The sequence below is a fragment of the Ahaetulla prasina genome, chromosome 4, assembly GCF_028640845.1.
Source record: "Ahaetulla prasina isolate Xishuangbanna chromosome 4, ASM2864084v1, whole genome shotgun sequence".
Taxonomy (NCBI): Eukaryota; Metazoa; Chordata; class Lepidosauria; order Squamata; family Colubridae; genus Ahaetulla; species Ahaetulla prasina.
The window spans coordinates 86,079,562-86,105,859 of NC_080542.1; the positions used below are offsets into that span (position 1 = coordinate 86,079,562).

Sequence of the window (26,298 nt, forward strand, 5' to 3'; positions counted from 1 at the left end):
ACAAATGCAGGAGAAAGTGCCGGTGACCGATCTGAGGACTCATCAGGATTTCAACAAGATAGTGGCAGCTGTGGAATACACAGCGGATGCCACTATGTCCTCCGCGAAATATATGGCAAAGTTGATTGCATCCTCGGTCACGGCACGGAGGTTTCTTTGGTTAAAAAATTGGCAGGCAGACACAAAGCGCAGATGGCAATTGGCCTCTGTGCCATTTAAAGGTGCAAAGTTGTTTGGTGAGGCTTTGGAGCCCGTGTTGACGGAAACCAAGGGGAAGAAGAAGGTGTTGACTGCCTTGTCAAGGAGAGGGGATACAAGGTTTTCCCCCTCCTTTCGGAAGTCTTATTTTCGTCCCTATTGGGGGTCGGCCTTTGGCAGATATCAGAGAGGTTTTCAAACACAGGGAGGTCAGTGGGGCCACTATCATCACTCAGAAGAGGGGTCCTCTGACAAAGGCAGGTCCCGCGGTCAGTCACGTCCTTTTCGGGGGAGGGGCAACCGCTCCTTCCGCAGACACCGCTGACGGCAGGCATCAGGCTCCCATTGGTGGCCGTCTAGGGCTATTCGCCGACCAGTGGGAGAAAACCACCTCCGATCTATGGATAAGGGAGACCATTTCATCAGGTCTCTCACTAGAATTTCTTGCACCCCCTCCGACGGTCTTATTTCGATGTCCCAGGTCTCGAGATGTGACAAAAAGAGAGATCATGGACACTGCGGTTCAGCACTTGCTGAACATCGGAGCGGTGGAGTCCGTTCCGGTTCACGAACAATGGAGCGGTTATTACTCAATGTTGTTCGTCATCCAGAAGGCCTCGGGGGGGGGGCTGTGACCAATTCTCAACCTGAAAGGATTGAACAGGTATGTGAAGTATCGGAGGTTCAAGATGCACTCCCTGTGGTCAATCCTTACGAATGTCCGGAAGGGGGACTTCTTGACCTCCATAGACCTTACGGAGGCATACCTTCATGTTCCGATAAATCGGAAGCACAGGAGGTTCCTGAGGTTCTTTTACGACGGCAAGCATTTGCAGTACCGAGCGCTTCCATTTGGCCTTGCCTCGGCCCCCAGGGTTTTTACGAAGATCCTGGCGGCGTTAGGAGCGCTTCTCAGGGCTCGTCCAATACGGATTCAGGCCTACCTGGACGATATTTTGGTGCAGTCAGTCTCTCACAGACAGGCAATAGAAGATTTGAGGGAGACGATACTTTGTCTGCAGACTCATGGTTTCTCCATAAACATGGGAAAGAGTCACGTCATTCCCACGAACCGGCTGTTACATTTAGGGGCAGTAATAGATACGCTGAAGGGTCAAGTTTTCCTGTCCCCAGACAGACTTCAGAGCATCAAGGACCTGGTAGTGCAGATTGTGAGGCGATTCGGACAGCCGGTCATCGATCTCTTCGCATCTCCAGCGAACCATCAACTTCCTCGGTATTTCTCCAGGTCCCCAGCGCCAGGGGCGGAAGGGGTAAACGCCCTCCGTCTTCTTGGCCCAGGGGTCTACTATATGCCTTCCCGCCGATAGCTATCCTTCCTCGGGTAATTGGTCGGATTCTGCAGACCAGGGCACAGGTCATTCTGGTGGCACCATACTGGCCCAGAAGGCCATGGTTCGCGGATCTGGTATGTCTGTCGGTCACCGCACCATGGAGGATTCCACCCGACAGGGTGTCTCTCAGTCAGGGACCGGTTCATCACCCGGGTCCCCAGTGGTTGCACTTGACCACATGGCTGTTGAGCGGAGACTGCTAGAAAGACGGAAATTTCCCTCAGATGTGATAACAACAATGCAGGTGGCTAGACGACCGTCTACTACACGAATTTATGATTCCACTTGGAGAACCTTTGTGATTTGGTGCACTGGTAGGAGCATTCAGCCAACCAAGGTAAAGGTTCCACAGTTGTTGCAGTTTTTGCAGGCTGGGTTGAAGAAGGGGCTGGCACCAGGGACGTTACGCAGGCAGGTGGCAGCGATAGCGTCAGTGTTAGGTTCTGCGGGTAGGCGGTCGGTGACAAAGGACCCAGAGGTAAAGAGGTTTTTGAGGGGGGTGACCAACCTGAGACCGGCAGTGGTTCACCGTTATCCCACCTGGGACCTTCAGAAGGTTTTGCAGGCACTTTGCAAGGCTTCCTTTGAACCGATTAGGACAGTTCACATCAGTTTTTTGACTTACAAGACGCTGTTTTTGGTAGCCATCACATCGGCCCGCAGGATTTCGGAACTGGCCGCACTCTCGGTGCGAGAAGACTTGTGTGTGTTCCACTCCGATAGAGTGGTTTTGCGTTTGGACCCAACCTTTGTGCCGAAGGTCAACACCTGGTTCCACCGGGCCCAGGAGTTGGTTCTTCCGGATTTTTGTCCTAATCCATCACACGCGAAGGAACGTGTGTGGCACACTCTGAATGTAAGACGGGCTCTGAGGGTTTACATCAAAAGAACTAGGGCTTTCCGACGGACAGAGGCACTTTTTGTGTCATTCCAACCATCCACCATGGGACAGAAGCTTTCCGCTTCGGCGGTGGGCAGGTTACTCAGAGCCACCATAGCCAGAGCCTACGAGGCTCAGGCTTTACCAAGGCCTAAGGCTATTACAGCACATTCAACGAGGAGTGCGGCCACATCGGCCGCATGGGCCACACAAGCGTCGGTGGAGGAGATTTGCAGGGCAGCGACCTGGTCGACTCCGTCACCTTTTATACGTCATTATTGGATTGACGCATATGCATCGGCTGAGGCGGCCTTTGGTCGGAGAGTACTACAACGTGTGGTAGAGACGCCTGAAGGAGATGACCAGACGGCTTCCCACCCATGAGGACTGACAGCTTGGGTAAGTCCCATGCACTGGAGTCACAACTTCTCAAGCAGGAAAATGGATGTTGGTCTTACCTGATACACCCCTTTTCTGATGAGAAGGAGTGACTCCAGCTCCACCCTAATGAAAGGGTTTGGTCAGGGAGGTGTCCGTGGGGTGTTGTTACAGGTACATTATTCAGAACCCTCGTCGAACATCGTTGAAAGTGGGAGGTCTACAAAGGGGGCGTCTCTTAAGTTTGAACCCTGTCCATAGAGCCAGAAGACAGAGTGATACCCATGCACTGGAGTCACTCCTTCTCATCAGAAAAGGGGTGTATCAGGTAAGACCAACACCCATTTTATTAAATTGAGTTGTAGTTATTCTGTTACTGATTTTGAATAATAATAATAATTAATAAATAATAATAATAATAATAAACCACATTGGGTGCCATACCAGAAAATCTTGGACTACACATCTGCACATTGACAAAATTTACATCTGTCAACTGCAAAAGGCCACACTGCTTGGATCCACACATACACTACACTAATATGATATAGTGAATGCTTTTTATTTAAATAAATATGCAGTATGAAATATTTTTCATATCTAAGCTTCAGAAATAGTTGTGCTCTGAAAGAGAAAGGAGGCATATCCCAATATTTCCTGCATCTACATTCTACATCCACCAGATGGCACTATGATTGAGGTAAAACACCATTTTAAATCCATACAGCATCTAGATGGCATGTAACAAGTCTTTTTGAATGGAGATGATACTATAGTTGACATCTATAAACAAGTAACACCAGTTGTGGGATTCAGCCGGTTTGCACCAGTTTATTAGAACTGGTAGCTAACTTTTTGTTCAGTTCAGCAAACCAGCTGAAGCTTCACCCCTCCCCTCCCAGGCTGACCCACAGAAAGAAAGGGGGAGGTTCTCTCACATTTGGGATTGAGGGGCAGGAAATCTGAAGGAACTGGTTTGTCCAGATATTCCAAGCAAGAGAGATGTGTGTTTCAAGGAAGGAAATCACCTTTTTCTCCTGTGAAGTGAAGCGGCACCTTTCCAGAGAGAGCCGAATGGAGGAGTCCCCCATGGGGTGGGGGGCAGCAGGAGGATCCAACCAGGCTGAGAGGGATCCCTGCAGATCCTCTCTGCCTCTTCCTGGTTTAGCTGAAGGTTTTAGGAGCCTTCCCTTTAGATTGCGGCGGGAGTGTCCTCTGATTCAAAAGGCTGCGCCTTCCCTCTTGTCATCCAGTGCAGCAACTTTTCCTATGCCTGAAATCTTCATCTGTGAAATGAATGGGGGAAGGGGGCTGTCCCAGCCAGATGCTTCCAGCCCCAGAGGTGGAATCGGGTCTGACTTGGGGGGAAGAAACGTTTATCTTGGACTTTTGAGATGGGAAGGGCAAGAACAAGTGTGTTGTGGCCTGTCACCCACCGGCCCCTCCAGCAGCCAAATCAGATGATATGGAGGCATGGCAGTCAGGGTCAACATCAAGGCAACCTGAGAGCTCCGAGGGGAAAGGGAATGGAGCTGTCAGAGAGAGAGACAGAGATGGAGCTTAGGTAGTCTGTCAGCTCTTAGATGGAGAATCAACAGCCCCAAGGCCTGGAGGTGGTGATGAGGAAGAGGAGGAACAGCTGGGTCCAGTGCCTGACAGGCAGATGTGCAGAAGGCAGTGGAGAGGAGTGGAAATCAGTCTCCATTGGAATAATCTGTTTAGGCTGAGTCTACTTTTTGTGTAGTGTATTCTCTGACAGACAGTTGCCAAGCCACCAATTTGACACTCAGCAAAGATCAATGTTTTAATAATTGGTTCTTGAGCTTCTGTGCACTAAGCTCCTGATAGTCAGAAATTACTTTCATATTCCCCATTGTCTTTTTTCAAAACTAAACATATCCAGTTCCCTCAACCTCTCATAAGTTCCCAGTCCCAATCGTAAATCATTTTGCTGAAATAGGAAAACAGAACGTATATATTAGCATAGGAGAGATAGCAGAGGTCACATGATAGTGCTGTATATCACTTGTAAGAATGGTAAACTAGATTCAGTGCCTGGAATAATAGACATATATAGGCAAGCTACGAAATTTCATTTTTATGTATACAAATTAGTGTACATTCAAAGTGACAAAGTTATTTTAATCTAAATTTTGGAGCCCATCCCTGTCCTCCAGCTCTGCCACACACACCTGACAAGCCTCTTGTGATGGCCAACCTGACCCTGGGCGAGCCAGATTGCTTCAGCTGTGAGGAGCCTGGTTTAAGCTTTCCATCACCCAGGCTTCTGGAAGGTGATGGGAACTGCACCCCGCCACAGCTGAAGAGTTTAGCTGAGCCGCAAAGTTGAACGCACCAGTAAAGGAGTGGTGCATCCTGAGCAAGAAAGCGTTGAGCCTTGAGGGTGCGAGTATCTGTATTTCAGAGGCTCTTGCATAGAATTCATACTACGCCTTCCCATTGGCGTACAAAGAGGCTAGTTGTGATAAATACAAATCATTTGTTTGAAAAATAAAGGGATGGTTTACAATACTGATGATGAATGTAAATGAAAAGGTGGTTTTCAAAGCCTTTCTCCCCAATTCAGCGAAACCTGAGTCGCCTCCCAGAGTGGGATGCCCAGCTTTCTTTCCCACTCTTCGGCAGAGGAAGAGAAAGCCGTCAAACCCCAAGGGGCAGTGCAGGCCGCCTCAAGAGGCTACTTCGGCTTGAAGATAAAAGAGAGAGAAGCAGATGGTTGAGGCTCTGGCCAGCCGCCACCCCTGCCTGCCTGCCAGATTCCCCGATCCAGGGCAGGGATAGAAAAGAGGCAGCCTGTGCTTTCCTCCACCCCCAGTTCTCTTGCCATTCAAGCCACCTTGCAGCCCTAACATTCAAGCCCTAACCCTAACCCTTTCGGTATATCATTTTTTTATACTTAAAATGGTCATTAGGGCAGAGTTTTCCAGTTCTACCCAGAAATGTTGTAGTTCTTCTATACGAGGCCTGAAAACTTCTGCATGTAAAAAAATTAATAAATTAGGTGCTCTACCACTGACATGTCCTTTCCCAATTATGAGACTTTGAGAAGGTATTCCAAATGCCAGATTGTTTCTTTGCTTATTCCAACACTTCATAAGCTGTACAGTACACTATCACAGCACCCCAGAATGTTGCAGCAAACAAATAGGGACAGTGTGGCATATTTTACTACTTAATAAACGGAACTGTAGTTTGCTGGGGGAGGGGAAATGGCATGAATCAAGATAATTTAGGAACCTTTAGCTTATCTGTTCTAGCTGCTATTCCTGATAAATAGTCTTGTAAAAGTTGTTGCATAAATGGTTGGTATCTGCGGAACAGATATCAGAACTACATTCTCTCTGTGTGTCTTTCTTTCTTTCTTTCTTTTCTTTTTTTGTGATTAGACACCATAATGTTTCCAGATGGGGTCCAAAGTCTGGTTGCTGTTCTGATGAGGTGTCATCAAAAGTATTGAAATCTCAGCAGACTTTTGAAGAGTGTTGCAGAACATACTAACTGAAAATTGAAATATCAATGATACAAATAACTTCACTGCCTATTTCTTAATCTTCTCTGATGAACTAGCAATCGGCTATAATTAACTTCAGTGAAGTAATATCAAAAAATAAATTAGACCAATTGTTTTGCACAATTATTAAATAAAGTTTCTCAACCAAAACTTTTATCCTTTTCTCAAGGAGTAAAAGGGTTATAATGGAGACAATGAGAAAGCGGCACCAGAGGCATTATGCAAGTGAGTGCTCATTTCCAGATATGTGGGAACTTTTCATGGCAAAATTATGAAAGGAGAATAGAATTGAATTGAATTGATTATTTTATTGGCCAAGTCTGATTGGACACACAAGGAATTTGAATATGCTCTCAGTGTACATAATAGATTACTATCTGCTATAATTTTCTCATCTGATCAAAAGAATGAAAAAAATGGATGCTCCTGGATTCCATGCACCCTAATAGAAGCACTGTGTTTACACGAGAGACCAAAACATGTGCTAATTCTGCTGTGTTCTCAACAGTGCATGGGTGTACAAATGTAATAATGTTGAAATAAGTTAGAATGATTATTAAATATATGGGAGTCATATTATGAGAATCACTGAAGCTTTATAATTAGGTTGTTCAATCTCTTTTTCCTCATTATCAATATTTGATACATGTTATATCCTACAGAGCATAAATATATAGAGAAGCATTCAACTTACAGCATGAGGATATGGGTACACTGATGGCCAAGATAATCCATGCTATATCCACTTTGCTGAGACAAATAGTTGCTCTGTATTGGGGCTCGTCCCTTTCGGTGACATGAGAAACATTTCCTGAGACATCAGGCTTTCTGGTACCAGCAGGTACCAGTCTGTTTAGGAAATTCTCTGTGGCTGTTGAAGTGGAACTTGGAAGCCATGTCAAGGGTTCCACAGACAGTGTACTGCTTGGCAAGTTAGCATTATGTCCAGAGGGATGCAGTGTGGTAGCTGGTTCCTCAATAGAGCTTCCTGTTGCATATAAGGAGGAAAGACTGGCATCAACATCATTTTGACTAGATTGTCCAAAGTCTACTTCTGTTGCTGTTGTCCCAGGACCAGAAAAAAAGGCTACCTGATCTGTATTCCGGCTTGGATTTATCCATGAATTGTTTTTGCCCAATATATCCTCTATACCATGTGTGGCTTTAAAAGGCACTGTCACCATTTCAGGAACAGTTGATGGACCAATTGTTGGGATAATGAGATCCTGTGTAATCAGTTCTGATGATCTCCCCTTCTCTGTTTCATTAAGACCTTCCAAGGTATGAATAGAATCAATTGAGTCTGTTGTGATTCCCTGTAAAATATTTTGATGACTGGTGTGAACTGTAGGCTGGGTCTGAAATGGATATTTTGGAGGCCAGTTTTCTGTAGTAGCAGAAGAATACAATTCTGCTTTTAGATAAGGTTCTGTAAATGCTGTGAAATTGCCTTGGACACCCAGAAACATTTTTATTTTGTTAAGTGACTTCCTGGACAACAAAGCATTTTGGTTGTATAAATGATAAGATTCTGTGTTAGCAACAAAATGGCTGCTGTTTAATTCCTTCTGGCCAACAGAAGGAACAGAAGTCTCTGCTATACTGCTAGAATCAGCATTTGCAAGAGTTGTTGTGGGCAAAGATTTGGTTGTGTGATGGCGTCCAAGTCCTGGAGTTGTCTCCATAGCTAAAATACTAATATTGTCCATCAGGAGATTCTGAGAGGACACAAGCTTGGGAGTCAGTACCTGAACAGCAAATACTAATTCTTCTGTTAGCACCAAGATCAATAGAACACCTAAAAAAATAAACGAGAGAGATAAGAATTAATAACATGGAAAATCTGAATGTCACCGAATTCCAAACCTGAAGTGCATTATATACAGAATTATATTTATATTATATTATATTATATTAATTATATTATATTATATTATATTATATTATATTATATTATATATTATATTATATTATATTATATATTATATTATATTAATCAGCATAAAATGTATATACCAATTTTATTACATAAATGAGTCTGAATTTAAAAAGAAATACTATATTATAAAGAGAAACAAAATACCATGGTAGCAACATACCATAATAGGTCTGGAAGCCATGCTTTTGTCAAGATCATCTTTCTCAACTGGAGTTCTGGGGAACTTCAGATTTTGTAAAAGGTTGCTAGAAGTTCCATGAAACATTGTAACTGGATTTTTAAAAATTTTGCACAGTGCACAATGCAAGTGCTTGCTATGGTGAAAATTTTTATGTGCCATAACTCAGCTGCTAGCCGCTACTTTGTTATTATTATGGTATGTGTGGGTTAGAAGTGAATTGCATTGTAAAGTTTTCCTATTTTTGCCATTTTTAGTAGAGTTCCCTGTGACCTGTAAATTATTTCAAGGTTTCCTCCAGAATAAAGGACTAGAACTCACAATTTGTTCGTTTGTAGCCTAGTGCCTTAACCACTACATCAAATTGGCTCTCTAAAAAGAGAATATTTTTAAAGTAATGTATATATTGAAAGAGCTTGAAATGTCCATTGGTTCAAGAGCCTCTTTGGGTTCCATTATCTGAAAGTGCTGAAAGTCAGTCCCTAAAATAGAGTGGGCCCAGGACGTTGATTCTGAGAAGCTTTCAGGATCTTAAATCACTGCTATGCTGGTTTTTGACTGTAATAAAGGTTGAATTTTTTTTAACGTTCCAAATTACACTTATGGATGTAGCATTTTTGTGAGTTACATATGACAAGGCAGAAATGGGAAATGTAAAACCAAGGTAAAAGTCGTGTGATAGCGAGATAGGTGTCATATAAATTTAATAAGAAAGAATGATTCTTGTAACAGCTTACATTCTGCTATACCATTAACGCCAACATTGGCCTATCCCAAGTCCAAAGGATTCACTAACTGGATAAAAATACCAAGTCCAAGTTCTGGCTCATTATGTGATAAACCACAATCATTTTAGTAATTATTGCTTATCGAAAGATGCTATTGTTGTTGATATGAAAAACAGTATGGCATTGGATAAACTTATTAACATATATGCTATGATAAAAAAGAAAACCTCCATTCAAGTTGCAAGAAAATAAGCTTATTAAAATCGAAGAACTGGAAAGAGCCATTAAACTATTTTTAATGGCCCCTTTCATTTCTCTAATTCTAAGAAGCTCATTTCTGTTTCCTGATTAACATAATAAATAAAGTCATTAAGTTAAAAAATAAATGATTAAAATCATTTACTCTATATAAGAATCCAAATTAAAACATCCCTGACAGCCTCTGCCTTTCTAGCAAAAAGGAATGTATCACCTTCCTGATAACTGAGTTATCGATCTAGTTCTTAACATACAATTGTAATTTGTAATGTCAGTTTGTTTTCCCATGAGTGCACTCTGAATGAAAGAGAACAATCCCCTGACTTTCTTGCACCTTAACTTGAGGGTATCTCATTCAAGTCTCCTCATGCAATTTGTTCCAAAATGGATACTTCTATCAATGGAAGTGATATAATATTCTGCCATCAGCATTATTATAGTGTCTGTTTGATGGTAACTAGAAAACACTTCTGAGCACCAATCTGGTGTCTGTTGAACAAAGTATCTCCTAAAAATGCCGGTATCTCCTAAAAATGCCCAAGTGAGCTATAACTTTTCTTGGTTTGTATTATTTTACAGCATACAGCAAAAGGGAGAAAAGAACTCAAAAAGTAAACATAGGATATGGATTAGCTTTGATTAAAGCCCATCAAATGGCTCAAGCAAATGAAATGTGTCATGCATGCCGGGAAACAAAAAATGAAAGACCATATGGCTAAGAAGAAAAGAAAATTCTTTCACAGTGAGGGAATCAGTGATTGTCTGAGCATGAACACAAAGCAAATTGGCAGAACTTATAGCTGAAAGTTTTCTAAGCTCAAATGCACAACCATTTATGTTGTACTACAGTCGTGATTTTTGCTGAGATTTTGAAAGGAAAAAAATACTTCACCTTCAAATTTTTAGGTAAATAACTTAATTCTAGGCTTTAATGGGCTATTAATTTGTCATAATTTTTTTTAAACCAGATGTTTTCCCAAATTTGATGTTTCCTGGTTTACTGGTCCACATTACCTGAACTTCCAAGTCAGGAGAATATTGCTCTAGAGAGTTTCTGTAGAACCATTGGCATCACAGTGTAATGTTCTTTTAGGATGCCCTGGTTTAATACATTAATTCTTCCATGTTCTAGGCGTTAACAGTGCCTGGCCACACAAACATTAAGCTTTTCTGTAGGAAACGTTCATATCTTTTCTTCATCATTCGGAAGGAATTTAGATTGAAATTCTATGTATAACAGAAAAACCAAAAATCTAAACTCTCTTGTGAGCTACATTCCTGGTGACTATATAGTATGTATGTTTATATTGTTCACCTGGCAATAAGACACTACTGGTTTGGCATTACCTTCTGATGGATTTCTTTTTCTTTTTTTAATTCTAATTTAGGCTACCTCTAATACCTCTACTAGACATGCTGAGGGTTTGCAGACTGGTATTTGTGGCAGCATTATGCATTCATATTGACTGATACACAGAACAATCTTTTAACCAGGGCAGCAGCAATATTATTTTAACAAAGAATAGAATAGAATAGAATAGAATAGAATAGAATAGAATAGAATAGAATAGAATAGAATAGAATAGATTTTTTTATTGGCCAAGTGTGATTGGACACACAAGGAATTTGTCTTGGTGCATATGCTCTCAGTGTACATAAAAGAAAAGATACCTTCATCAAGGTACAAACATTTTTACAATGTAAAAAGGATGTTGAGACTCTAGAAAGAGTGCAGAGAAGAGCAACAAAGATGATTAGGGGACTGGAGGCTAAAACATATGAAGAACGGTTGCAGGAACTTGGTATGCCTAGTTTAAAAGAAGGACTAGGGGAGACATTTATTTATTTATTTATTTTGTCAGATATCATACCAAAAAAGATTATATAGTATATAAACACATATAGAGTAAATATAAGGAGGTATAAGCATATATATATATATAGGAAGAAGAAAAGAAAAAAACAATAGGACAGGAACGGCAGGCACGTTATGCACGCCCCTTATGGTCCTCTTAGGAATGGGGTGAGGTCAATAGTAGAAAATTTTTGGTTAAAGCTTTTAGGATTATGAGAAGAGACCACAGAGTCAGGTAAAGTATTCCAAGCACTGATGATTCTGTTACAGAAGTCATATTTTCTGCAATCTAGATTAAAGCGGTTGACATTAAGTTTAAATCTATTAGTTGCTCTAGTATTATTGCAATTAAAGCTGAAGTAGTCTTTAACAGGAAGGACATTACAATAGATGATTCTGTGAGTTAAAGACATGATAGCAGTGTTCCAGTATCTCAGAGGTTGCCACAAAGAAGAGGGAATCAAACTATTCTCCAATGCACCTGAGGATAGAACAAGAAGCAATGGGTGGAAACTAATCAAGGAGAGAAGCAACCTAGAACTGAGGAGAAATTTCCTGACAGTTAGAACAATTAATCAATGGAACAACTTGCCTGCAGAAGTTGTAAATGCTCCAACACTGGAAATTTTTAAGAAAATGTTGGAGCCATTTGTCTGAAATGGTGTAGGGTTTTCTGCCTGGGCAGGGGGTTGGACTAGAAGACCTCCAAGGTCCCTTCCAACTCTGATATTATTATGATTATGATTATGATTATGATTATGATTATTATATAAGGTACAACATTTACAACCCAAATGATGGTCAATATATCAATATACACCATAAGGATTACCAGCAACAAAGTTACAGTCATACAGTCATAAGTGGAAAGAGATTGGTGATGGGAACGATGAGAAGATTAATAGTAGTGCAGATTTAGTAAATAGTTTGACAGTGTTGAGGGAATTATTTGGTTAGCAGAGTGATGGCCTTCGGGAAAAAACTGTTCTTGTGTCTAGTTGTTCTGGTGTGCAGTGCTCTATAGCGTCGTTTTGAGAGTAGGAGTTGAAACAGTTTATGTCCAGGATGTGAGGGATCTGTAAATATTTTCACGGCCCTCTTCTTGATTTGTGCAGTATACAGGTCCTCAATGGAGTATACAGGTCCTCAATTCAAAGGTCCTTAAATTATCTCAAATAACTTAAGATAGCGAATGTCCACTTTTTTTCTCTGTATTTCCCCACAACAACCCTATGAGGTGGACTGAGCTGAGAGAAAATAACTGGCCCAAAGTCACCCGGCTGGCTTTCATGGCTAAAATGTATAGAGCTTAGTTTTGTAAGAGCTCTGGGATAAGTGTCTTGGAAGTGAGTAGTTAGGGCTATGCCTTATACAAGGATTTACAAATTGTGTCACTGAACTGTTCTCTTTGCTGAGCAAAGGTATTTTTCATTTGGATGGATATTGAAGGAGCCTCTTTAAATCACAGAAATAAAAGGAATGCTTCCTAGTAAGTCTTTGGATTAAGTTTTAAGCATTGCGTGAATTTCAGTAGAAAAAGCTACTGCCTATGGAGGCATTTTCCATCAAAGCAAAGTGCGCTGTCTTACATACATAAATACGACATTCTTCCCCTACTCAGCCCTTCCATTACCATCAGTCTTGGCCATAATTACAAGATAAATACAGCCTTTTTTTATCAGCTAATATATCTTGAGAACCAAAAGCAGAAGCAAATTTTTGTGCTCAGACCTGCTCAATCTTTATTTGGTTACTAGAAATAAGAAAGCAAAACTGATTAGCCCTCTTCAAATTGGAAAACCATATGCTAGTGGAAAGGAAGATTATGCATCAATCTCCCCAGAGGAGAAATGACCATGAAAATTATACCAGCTTGCTATTTTTACAGAAGGCAAACAAAACAAAGACATAGCTCAACAAACATTGCTTAATTTGCAGGAATGAAATATCTTTTAAGAAGACATATAAAACTTTTTGTTATGAAATCTGTGTTACATTATCTTTTAAATTTTAAATATTTTTTTTTTTAGAGTCTAGGACATGTATTTGTTTCTGAAGTGGGAAAGGTAAAGTACAGCTTTTACTGCCTAAATTTCATGAAAGGAACAATTTATCTGAAATGAATCAACTGTCAATATCATTGCATAGCATATTCCAGATATTTCAAAGTTAGTGGTGTGGGGTGTTTTTTTCTTTTATCTGCTAAATATTTTAGAGATTTCAATGGTGGACTAGAAGTTACCAAATATACCAGCCTCCCCTGTGCCAGACTGATTTGGCAAATAATCTTTATTTTTATTTAATTAATCAGAAATAAGACATCAATTAATGAAAAATTAGTATGTGTGAGTTTTCAAAACATCAAAGCTTCTCCCCTCTTGTGTTACTTCATTTTGTTTCGTTCTTTAGGAACCATTTTGCAAAAATAAAAATATATTTGGGAGCAAATGACCCATAAAACATTATTCAAATTATAGTATTTCTGTCAAAGCTTAGATATCTCCATAATTATATTGTCCTCACAATAACTTGCAATAAAGCTCGAGTGTATTGATTGATTTCATTTCTTGAAAAGGATACTTACCTTTTTCTTACACTTTTGGGATTAAGTATGGGGAGGCTGTTGGGATGTTTTAATTTAGGAACATTATTCAAAGAATGATCTCCTGGGAAGGACACTCTACTTTTTGAATACGGCGTGATGTTAATACCCACTTCATAAGGGTAAGTGCACTAAAGGAAAACATCTGATCCAACATTTGTGGCTTTAAAGCACAATTAGTATCCTAGCATCCCTGTCCACTGATCATCTGGTTGAGTCCTATCCAAAACACAATTAAGGAAGACTGCACTATAACAAGTGGGTGCATTCAGTAGAAGCCTTAAGAATCTATTTCTAAAATATATGGAGTATTAAGGAGTGGGTCGTGAGTAAAAAGCACTCAGGGAGTCAATGCTAACAGATTGACTTGTTCCTCAGCCATTTACAGTTTAATGAGAACCACCCACCCAACCCATTCGTCACCAAGATTTGTTTCCACAGAAGCCAATTAGGTCCAAAAATAAGAACTGGTTTACTGTCAGCTTATCAAGCATTCGGAACAATAGAACAGAATAGAATTTTATTGGCCAAGTGTGATTGGACACACAAGGAATTTGTCTTGGTGCATATGCTCTCAGTGTACATAAAAGAAAAGATACCTTCATCAAGGTACAACACTTACAACACTTAATGATAGTCATAGGGTACAAATTTAACACTGATACACCACTTAATGATAGTCATAGGGTACAAATAAGCAATCAGGAAACAATCAATATAAATATAAATATGATAAATTGTATTGATATACTATCCAGACAGTTTTCATTCCTGTGCAAGGCGTGCCAGGAGAAAGCGAGATTCCTTTATAATCATGCGTAGCTGCTACCGACAATCACTACCAGGTAGCCGCCGTTTTTGGAAACGATCACCTGGACCATTTAATAACCCCTTGAAAGAAGAAGGGCGACGGGAATAGAAATGGGGGTGCGGCCGCGGCGGCAGGCAGGGAAAGAAGACTGGTTTAGTTGAGCTGGGGAATGAGGACTCACCTGAAAATATCATTTGGACTCAACGTAAGCAGACATTCTCACCTGCCGGCCTCATGCGGATTTCCAAGCGGCTTCATAGCAAGGCGCCGAAAAGCCAGACCCAAAGATCGCACTCTAGTGCTGGCGTCTTTTGGAGAGTCGAGGGGACGGGAACCGACTACGTAGGCGTGTCTTGCGGAAATAGCGCCGGCTCTTTTGCAGAGGTTTGGTAAGGCTAGAACAGCACACTGCTTATTAGTTACGGAGTCCTGTTTTCCCCGCCCCCAGTAAAGCTGCTTTATATTCCAGTTTGAGGGATTCCTCCTGTCCCCCGTCCCCCGCGCAATCATCCACGCCCAATACGATATTGGTCTTCTACAATCCCAAGAGCATCTCGAAGTGCGCTTGTTTGCTAGCGGATAAGCCTGCTCCTCCTCGTGCCAAATTAAATGTTCTCTGGTTGAGGCTGCTGGCAGGCAAATTGGTTGCATCTTGCAAGACCCACTCTCCGGTCTCGTGGAAAACCGATTTGAAAAACCAAAACAAATGTAGGAAAAGGAAAGCAGTGCTGGCAATGATCTCTGGGGTGATCCTTTGTGGTCCTCAACAATTTTAATGAGCTGATTATTTAAAGAATGTAATAATCTTGAGCTCACTTAAGCCCATTGATCTCTACCTCAGGCAACCAGATCTTAAATGGCCAAAATAGCCAAGGGTAAGCTGTTCCATTATTCTTAATAGGCATGACTCAGATTGAGGAGAGTCAGAAAGCTCTTATTTAGTATTTAGCTTTGAATTCAGTAGCTGCATTCATCAAAACAATCAGGTTTAGCTATTGTTTACTTCTTAAAGGGTGATTTCACAATGCTACTAGATATTAACAAGTTGGATTTGGCCTTACTATAGTGCATGAGGCTAGCCATTATTTTAGAAAAAAGGTCAAATGGTCTATAAAAAGGTAAAGCTAAAAGCTGCCCTTGCTCATATGTGCTAGTAGTTCCTGTCTCTAGGGGGTGCTGCTCATCTCCATTTCAAAACTGAAGAGCCAGCGCTGTCCGAAGACATCTCTATGGTTATGTGTGGCCAGCATGACTAAATGCCAAAGGCACACAAAACATTGTTAACTTCCCACCAAAGGTGGTCCCTATTTTTCTACTTGCATTTTTTACGTGCTTTTGAACTGCTAGTTTGGCAGAAGCTGATACAAGTAATGGGAGCTCACCCCATTACACGGCACTAGGGATTCAAACCACTGAACTGCCGACCTTTCTATCGACAAGCTCAGGGTCTTAGCCACTGAGCCACTGTGTCCCATTAATGGCCTTTAGCTTTGCTTAATTCTCTTTGTTTGGATATGGCAAAACAGTTTTTTCCTTCTTCTTCTGTGTCTTTTTCCTACTCGGTATATCTTTCTTAGGGAAAAAAATGCCATGAGAATAAATTTTTTGCCAAAGCATCTTTGTGGTGTCATGCTTAGCTGCAAGTAGATGCACTGTGAGATCTAGAAAAGAACAATCAGCATATATGAAATCCAGTTCTGATACAACCACCAAAAATTAAACTTTCTCTCCTATTTGGTTAAAATCAGACAGGCAGCACATATATTCTCTTTTCCGAGCAAGGTGGTTGGGAGAATAAGAGAGAAAAAGAGAGGCAGCATTGCTTATAAGCCTTCTCCCCAATCTCAAATGAGCTGTTGGAAGAAAAATCCACTCCAGTTCCAAGCCAGGAGAAAGGCACTGGAAATAAAATGGAGGTCAAATGGAAAGAACTCTGTTTATTTGCATGCCAGGAACTTCAATGAGAGAAGTAAGTTTCTGGGGTAGCTGTCCCCTTGGCTTAGGAATGGGATTGATTTTTATAGGATTCTGAGATGCTCTAGGACAGTGATGGCTAACCTTTTTGGCACTGAGTACCAAAATTGGAGCATGTGCATGAGCACACATGTCGGAGCACCAGAACCTGGAAGAGAGCAGCTGGCTGATGCACATGCCCACCAACTGCTCTCTCTCTCTTCCCTGTCCTTCTTAATCCCATCAACTGGAGCTGAAAGTATTTTGTTCATGAATAGATTGGCCCAGTCTTTCTTAATGGGCACAAAATATTCATCTTTAAAGATTTGAGGCTTCTGCTGGAGGCTATTAAGAAAGACTGAGGTTGCTAGAATCTCTTTCTTCCATTTCTTCTCTTTCTTCTACTTCTTCATTGCTGACATATTGGTTATAAAATTCTTCCGCTTTATCCAAGGTGTCTAATCTATGTCTCTTGTCTTGCCACGAAACCATCTTTATGTATCAGCCACCTAAAATTAATATTGTATTTGATTAGTTTTGAAGTCAAAAATTGGTAAGGTCTTCGCAGTTCTCTGACCCTTCTTGGTACTTGTTTTAAAACTACTAATTGTTTCCCTCTATATTCTATGAGCTCATCCCTTGTCCTATTTAATATTTCATCCCGGGTTGATTTCTTCACCAATCTGACGTGTGTTTCTTTTGAAAAATTATGTCTTCTCATGTAGTTTGTCTCAACTCTGTATGTTTCATCTATTTCCGTTGACATCTCTTTATTTTCTATTCCAAGTGTTTTGCTAATATTTCTGCTGTGATTTCCAGTAGATCGTCTCCTTTTTCTTCTCTTACGTTCTGGAAGCATAAATAGTGGGCTGATATCTCAGATTCTAAAAATAAGACCATATTTTCTTTATTGAAAGAGTTTTAAAAAACAAAAACATTTTCCCCCTTTTTCCCCCCTCCCTCCCAAAAAAAAAAACACCCCTTCCCCCCTCCCTCCCCCCCCCCCGGCTTCCCGGGTCAATCACAAGTTATTGTTATACATAAACCAAACATAGAATAAAATTTTCCCTTCCAATCCAAATAACCACATCCAAAGCTTTTCATCTCCCAACCCCCTCCCCATTACATAAAATAACTTTCTAATTATTCAAAGGCAATCTGATATTTCTTAATCTGATATCTGTTTTGTAGATAATCAATCCATTTTTTCCATTCAATTAAATATCTTTCCTGCGTATTGTCTTTTAAAAACGCTGAGATTTTAGCCATCTCAGCCAAATTAATGACTTTCAGTATCCATTCTTCTATTGTAGGTACCTCTTCTTTCTTCCAGTATTGTCCAATCAACAGTCTTGCTGCTGTTATTAAATTCAAAATCAATTTAGTCTCAATCCCTGTACAATCCATATTTTCTTTTCTTTTCTTTTTTTATTGAAAAAGTTTTTACAAAAATTTTCACTCCCCTTTCCCCCCCTCCCCCCTCCATCCCCTCCCCCCTCCCTCCAAAACCACCCTCCTCCCTCACCCCCGACTTCCTAGAACAAACACAAACACAAGTTCAAAAGAAAAAACAATCATTCACTAAATTTTCCCTAACACAAATTATAATCCTCCCCTTCTAAAATCCTAACTTCCCCTATACAAATCAAAGATAAATACATCCTAATCATTCAAAAGCAATCTGATATCTCTTAATCTGATATCTATTTTGCGTATATTCAATCAATTTTTTCCATTCAGTTAGATATTTTTCTTCTGTAGTGTCTTTCAAAAAGGCTGAGATTTTAGCCATCTCAGACAAATTAGCAACTTTCAATATCCATTCTTCTATTGTAGGTAACTCTTTTTTCTTCCAGTATTGTCCTATCAGTAGTCTTGCTGCTGTTATTAAGTTTAAAATCAACTTAGTCTCAATTACTGTACAGTCCGTAATAATTCCCAATAAGAAAAACTGCGGTAGGAACTGTAATGTATCTTTAAGAGTTTGGAGGGAAAACTGAGCGGGAAAAAGCACATTGCTGATTGGACGAAGCCTCTGGCTAAACTGTATATAAAGAGAGGGTTTTCCCAGCCCGGGTTGCTGGGTTCACCATATAGTAAAGAGCTGTTGTCACTATCCTGGTCTCCTGCCTCGTTATTGCCCGAATTTAACACTGGCGACGAAGGTGGGATTTCGAGGCTAAGAGCGCCAGGAAAAAAGCTGAAGTCACCAGGAAGACGCGAACCCAGCAAACAAGGGGCGGAAAGCAGCGATGTGCAGCTACACACCGCCAGCGCCATTCGACCCAGCTAAGGAAAAATGGGGGTCATACATGGCTCGTTTCGAGTGCTTCCTCGAGGCGAACGAACTTCAAGGAGTCCCAGACAACAGGAAGCGAGCATACTTCCTGAGCCACTGTGGTCCAGAGGTTTTCGACACCGCAGAATCGTTAGCGGAGCCAACGCCGGTACAATCGGTGCCGTGGCAGACTCTACAGACCGTATTGAAAGCCCATTATGCACCAACGCCGTCCAAGTATGTGCAACGGTACGAATTCAGGGAGCGTAGGCAGCAAGAGGGCGAGTCCATCAGCGTATACATGGCAGCCCTGAGGAAAGCCACGAACCATTGCGAGTTCCGAGACTTGGAAGAGGCATTGCTGGAGCAACTCATTCGTGGGGTCAGGGACATCCGTTTGCGACGGTGGCTGCTGTCCAAAAGCAACCTGACGCTGGCAAACGCCTTGGATGAAGCCAGGGCTAATGAGATGTCCACCCAAGCGGCGGAAACCCTACAAAAGCAGGTCGCACCAACGGCTGGTGCGAAATCAACCCCGGTTCATAATGAAGAGGTCCAGGCCGAGTCGGACGGTGAGGAGGAGGAAGGAATCTTCCACACCGGGAGGCCGGAGAAAGAAGACCGGGGTGACTGCGCGAGTTGTGGAGGGCAACACCAACGACAACAATGCAAATTTAAGGATGCGACTTGTCGGCGGTGCGAAAGGAAGGGGCACATAGCACAGGTCTGTCGAGCACCCCAACCTTCCCGCCAAAAATTCAAACTGACCAACCAGAGCGCGGGAACGGCGAAGCGGCCCATGATTGGTCAATTCAAAAAAGGCGCGAAGTTGAATCAGACTGTCGTGAGAGTGGGTCACGCAGCAACACGCATTGAAAAGAAAATACTTACGAAAACAAAGATTGAGGGGGTGCCGTGCCGATTGGAGGTGGACACAGGCTCAGCGATCACGATCATGTCCTGGAACACTCTCGTGAAAGCCTTACCCGCCATCGCAAAGCGCAAGCTGAAACCACAGAACTTAAAGGTACAAGACTACCAAGGAAATCGCATCCCTGTTCGAGGGGTAATGTCCGTCCACGTCGAGTATGGACAATACAAGAAAACTCTGCCCATCACCATAGTCGATGGGAACCTGCCAAGCTTGTTGGGACTGGACTGGTTCCGAGCATTGGGCATGGGAGTGACTGGAATCTTCAGAAACGAAGTCAACCTCAAAGACGCACTCATGAAGGAATTTGGGGACGTTTTCAGAGACTGCCTGGGCAAGTACACGGGGACCCCTATTTCTTTTAACTTAGACCCACAAGTTGTCCCGATCCGTCTAAAGGCTAGGAGGGTTCCGTTCGCCCTAAAGCCCAGGATCGACCGGGAACTGAACAAGCTAGTAAACCAGGGAATTCTAGTGCCAGTTGACCATGCTAAGTGGGAGACCCCAATAGTCACCCCAGTCAAACCGGACGGGTCGGTCCGGATTTGCGCTGACTATAAGGCAACGCTTAACAAAGCGTTGCAAAAGAGTGCTTACCCCGTCCCGGTGGTACAGCACTTACTGCACTCAATGGGGAAAGGGCAGGTTTTTGCCAAACTAGACTTGACCCAAGCCTATCAACAGCTGCCTGTAGATAACAGCACAGCCGAAGCGCAGACAATTGTGACTCACAGAGGGGCTTTTAAGTGTACCCGGTTACAGTTTGGGGTTAGCGTGGCTCCAGGGTTATTTCAGAACCTAATGGAGCGGCTATTGCAGGGACTACCAGGGGTGGTACCATACTTTGACGATGTACTGGTATCCGCTGAGAATCTAGAGGAATTAGGGGTAAGGCTGCGAAAAGTTTTGGGCATTTTCCGGTCTGCCGGTCTAAAAGTTAAACTGAACAAATGCCAGATCGGGGTTGAATCTGTGGAATTCCTGGGCTACCGGATAGACAGGGAAGGGATTCACCCCACTGAAAGCAAGGTACGGGCCATCAGGAAGGCCCCGGTTCCAAAGAACAAAACGGAGTTACAGGCATTCTTAGGTCTGGTCAACTTCTACGCGGTATTCTTAAGGAATAAGGCAACAGTAGCCGAGCCGCTGCATAAATTACTAGCAAAGACGGCTGCATGGTCTTGGGGAAAGGCGGAAGCTAGGGCATTCCAAGGGGTAAAGAATCTCCTAGCGAGTGATAGCCTCCTTATCCAATACAATGGCACGCTGCCATTAGTGTTAAGCTGCGATGCATCTCCCTATGGGGTGGGGGCTGTGCTCAGCCACAGGTTGCCAAATGGCACAGAAGCCCCTATTGCATACTACTCCCGAACCATGTCACCAGCTGAAAGGAATTATAGCCAGCTTGATAAGGAAGCCTTGGCTATAGTCTCCGGAGTAAAGAAATTCCATGAATATGTATTTGGTCGTGATTTCGAAATCATCACAGACCATAGACCCTTGCTAGGCCTGTTGGCAGGTGACCGCCCAACGCCCGTGGCACTTTCGCCCAGACTGACCAGATGGACTATCTTTCTAGCGGCATATTCCTACAAACTACTACACCGGCCAGGGAAGGAATTAGGGCATGCAGACGCCCTGAGCAGATGCCCGTTACCAGAGACTATCGAAGACCCCACTCCGGGGACACCAGTTCTGCTAATTGACTCTTTGGACTCTGGCCCAGTCACATCCAAAGAGGTGGCTCGGGCTTCGTACAAGGACATTACAATAAGGACTGTAATTGGTTGGGTACAAAGAGGTTGGCCGCTGCGCGGCGTTTAAAGAATTTGTAAAAAAACGTGGGGAACTCTCAGCTCAAGGGGGGTGCCTGCTATGGGGGGATTGAGTGGTGATCCCGGAGAAATTGAGGGAAAAGGTATTGGAGCTCCTTCACGAAGGCCACCCAGGGATCGTGAGAATGAAGGGTCTAGCGAGAAGCTATGTGTGGTGGCCCTTAATGGACTCGGAAATTGCTGAAAGGGTAGGGAAATGCCAGGCCTGCCAGGAGTCCAGACCGCTACCCCCAACGGCCCCGATTCGGGAATGGGAGAGACCCCAGGGCCCTTGGTCTAGGATCCATATCGATTTTGCCGGCCCCTTCCACGGCCAAACTTTTCTGGTAGTAGTCGATGCCTACTCCAAATGGCTGGAAATCATTCTCATGAGATCCATGACAGCCGAGGCCGTGATTTCAGTCCTACGGCACCTATTTGTAACCCACGGGTTGCCCGACACGTTAGTCTCCGATAACGGCCCGCAATTCACGGCAACCCAGTTTGAGGGGTACTTGGCAGAGGAGGGCATCCGACATGTCCTCTCGGCGCCTTTCCAACCTGCGACGAACGGCCTTGCAGAACGTTTCATTCGGAGCGCAAAGGAAGCATTGTCCAGAATCAGGCCAGGCGATTGGCAAACAAAAATCGATACATTCCTAGCAGTCCAACACAGAACCCCCTGTGTAACAACTGGCCGCAGCCCGGCAGAGCTATTAATGGGTCGGAAGCTTAGGTGCCCACTAGACCGTTTAAACCCAAACTACACACCAGACGGGTACAAAGGGGCACACGGTAAAACACGAGGGATGGCAGTAGGCGACCTAGTGTGGGCACACAACTACAGCAAGGGCCCGACCTGGTTAGCAGGAAAAATCCTAGAGATAACAGGACCAAAATCATATCTAGTAGAGATAGAGGATGGCCGAGTATGGAAGCGCCACATAGAGCAAATAAGGAAACGCATAACCGGTAAATCAGAATCAGACGAAACAGGCCCTGACTATTCAACGTTTGAATCCACAGCTGACTCAAACCCGGGGCAAACGCGGGACTTATCTGAGTTCCAGGAGGTCCAGCGACGCCAACCGGTTCCTCCTGAAAACAGCAGGGACGACTCTGCCAATAATCCAGGGCCGGATGGCCTAGAGGAGGAGCTGAGAGGAACAAACAGTCCCTCCGGTCAGCTCGACTCACTCCCAGAAAATGAATTGCGCAGGTCCGAAAGAGTCAGGAGACGCCCAGTCTACTTGCGTGATTACGTAGAAAAATAAGATGTTAATTCTATGTAAATGTTGGTAAAGTGTTCTCTGGGAGGGAAGGAGTGTAATGTATCTTTAAGAGTTTGGAGGGAAAACTGAGCGGGAAAAAGCACATTGCTGATTGGACGAAGCCTCTGGCTAAACTTTATATAAAGAGAGGGTTTTCCCAGCCCGGGTTGCTGGGTTCACCCTATAGTAAAGAGCTGTTGTCACTATCCTGGTCTCCTGCCTCGTTATTGCCCGAATTTAACAGGAACTTTATCTTCTTTTTCAAAACATTTTGTATAATCCACCAGATCCTTATCCAAAAAGCCTTAATCTTCTTAGAAGTCCACCAAATATTAAAATATGTAGCATGATCACAATTACATCTCCAACATTTCGCTTGCATATCTGGATACATACATGATAATTTCTTAGGGTCTAAGTGCCACCTATAAAACATTTTATAAAAATTTTCCCTCAAGTTCTGTGCTTGCATAAATTTAACATTTCTAACCCAAATTTTTTCCCAAGTTTCCAAAAATATTGGTTCTTGAATATTTTGTGCCCATATAATCATACAATCCTTTATTAAATCCCTTTCAGAATCTATTTCTAGCAATACATTATACAATCTCTTTATATGCGCCTGAGTTTGATTTATAATGTGTTTTACCAAGTTTTTTCATTCTGCATGATACCAATTTTCTGATCTTCTTTCCACCTAGCTCGTAATTGCCCATATTGGAACCAAGTATAATTTTCCCTTCTTTTTTTAATTGTTGCAAGGATTTTAATTGTAAATTACCTCTCTCAAAATATAAAAGTTCTTTATAAGTAATCATTTCCTGTTTCTGTTCTATATTTATATTCTCTATTGCATGCCTGGGGTTTGCGCAAATAGGAATTTTATAATTCAACTTGTAATAGTATTTCTTCCAGACACGCAGAAGAGCAATTCTTAACACATGGTTCTTAAAGGCTCTATCCAGTTTTTTATCATACAATAAATATGCATGCCATCCATATAGTAAATCATAACCTTCTATATTCAAAATCCTTTCCTCCGTTAAGTTAAACCAATCACTTATTACCGAAAGAGCAGCTGCTTCATAATATAATTTAAAATTGGGCATTTTTAAACCTCCCCTTTCCCATATGTCTTGAATTATTTTCATTTTAACTCTCGCTTTTTTACTTTCCCATATAAATTTATTAATTCCAATCTGCCATTCTTCCAAATTTTTATCTTTCTTAATTATTGGTATCATCTGAAACAAAAAAAATCTAGGTAAAACATTCATTTTAATGGCTGCTATTCTTCCCAATAATAATTGTAATTTTTTCCAACTGAGCATTTCCTTCTGAACTTTTTGCCATAATATCTCAAGGTTATTCTTATACAATTTCACATTTGAAGAAGTAATATAAACCCCTAGGTATTTGACCTTTTTTACAATTTCAAATCCTGTTGTTTCCTCTAATTTTTCTTTCTGTTGTCTAGTCATATTTTTTGTTATCACTTTTGTTTTATTCTGATTTACTTTAAACCCTGAAATTTTTCCATATTGATCAATTATTTCCAACAAACATACACTTGAATTTATAGGGTTTGACAAAATAATCACCAAATCATCAGCAAACACTCTCACTTTATACTCATGTTGTCTAATTTTAATTCCCTCTATCTCCTTTACTTCTCTTATTTTATCCAATAATGGCTCCAGAGTTAAAATAAACAATAATGGTGATAAGCACCTGTCTTGTTCCTTCGCAATCTTAAAAACTTCAGTCAAACTACATTAACTATTATCTGGGCTGTTTGCTCCATAACTTTAATTATTCTCATAAAATCTCCAAATTGGGGCTCTGTTTCTTCTGCTGAGCTCTAATTGAGCTCATTGAACTTCATAAAAGCCAGGAAGGCTTTAATCTCTTCTCTGGATGAAAGAGAAAGATAAGAGCAAAGTGGTAGACCTCCCAGGGGCTTTGTTTTAATTACAGAGCCCTGTGGGTCGAGGGTCCCATAAATATTCCTGCCAAGCTACTTCAGTGCGTGCCTGCAAAAGCAGGAAAAGAAGAAAGTGTCCATCTCTGCTAATTGTCTTATCTTTATGGATTCTAAAGCAGACGGAATGAGTGCTGAACAATTACTGGATTGCAAGTATTTTTGATTTCCTGACTTCTACCCTTTTAAAAAAGAGAACTTTTTTCTTTGTTTCAACTGACTCTTAAGATGGCGCCTGAAAGGGAGTGAAAGTACGAATGGAATTCTAAACAGCCTGTGTAACTAAGAAGCTAAGAAATGTTATGTGTGGGTTTTAATGAAGTGAAGTGAGCTCTCCTATACTTAAAGGGGAAAAGAGAAGTTTCTAGACTTATATTTTGTGAATTTTAAAAACTGAAATGCCTACTAAACCACCTAAGACTGGGGTAGAAGGGTTCTGAACCAGCTTTAGAAGATTTGATTAAAGAACAAGGAAAGTCTTTGAAGAAAGGTTTAAGGAGATTATGGATAATAATGAGAAAATAAGAGAGAAATAAAAGAGAATAATAAAAAATAAGAGAAGATATTTTGATGGCTTTCAAGGTTTGGCAAAAGACTGGAGGTGGTGGAGGAGGAGGTGCAAGAAATTGCTCAGTCAAATCAGCAAATAGAAAATAGAATGAATGCAAATTAAACTGGACAAAATGAAGATCAAGTGGTGGTGATGCAGTATAGAATGATGGAAGGAGCTCTGAGAATTAGGGTTGAATGAGGAGAAAGAAGATTTAAAAAATTTTATCAGAAGCTCTGGCTGAATTTATTGAACTTGATCCACAAGAGGTTGCTTATCAAATTGACAAAATTTATAGAGTTAATTCCTGGATTGCTAGGCAGAAGAAACTTCCTAGAGACATTGTGGTTTATTTTTGAAAAGAACAGTGAGAATCAAATTTTGCAAGTTGTATTTCAGAAAAACTTGAAAATAGGAGAACAGGAGCTGAAGGTTTTGAAGAGATTCCTCCCAAGATGTTAAGGGATAGAAAGGACTTTACATTTTTACACAAGAACTTAAGAATACCAGATTCAATTTAGATGGGAGGTTCCAGTTGGTTTGACAGTGTATTATCAAGGAAGGAGATATCGATTGATACAGTGCTTAAGGCCAAAGATTTTCTTTCTACTTGAAACTTGAAAATAGAAATAATAGAAAAAGAATTCAAGAGACTCAAATGGGTGTGGAAGCTGAGGTGACCAGTGATGTTACCATCTGAGGAACAACCACAAGAACAAAGACTGACGAGGGAGCCCTTAAGCGAAAGAAAAGGAGCAACAAACTCAAAGTAAAGTTCAGGATTCTGCTACAGAAGTGTGGAGGAG

General features: G+C 41.7%; 1 protein-coding gene across 4 annotated transcripts in view; it reads right to left on the reverse strand.

The window, feature by feature from the left end:
- The window catches only part of TMEM108 (transmembrane protein 108), a 311,167-nt gene that overhangs the window by 17,995 nt on the left and 266,874 nt on the right, over nucleotides 1–26,298 (reverse strand). For 2 of the 4 annotated variants that reach the window (XM_058179629.1, XM_058179630.1), the window contains exon 3: nucleotides 7,038–8,141. In XM_058179629.1, the coding sequence (XP_058035612.1) occupies nucleotides 7,038–8,141 (1,104 nt within the window). Of the gene's footprint in view, nucleotides 1–7,037; nucleotides 8,142–14,895; nucleotides 15,220–26,298 lie in introns of those variants that run through there. The other 2 variants (XM_058179632.1, XM_058179631.1) reach the window with 2 other exon arrangements.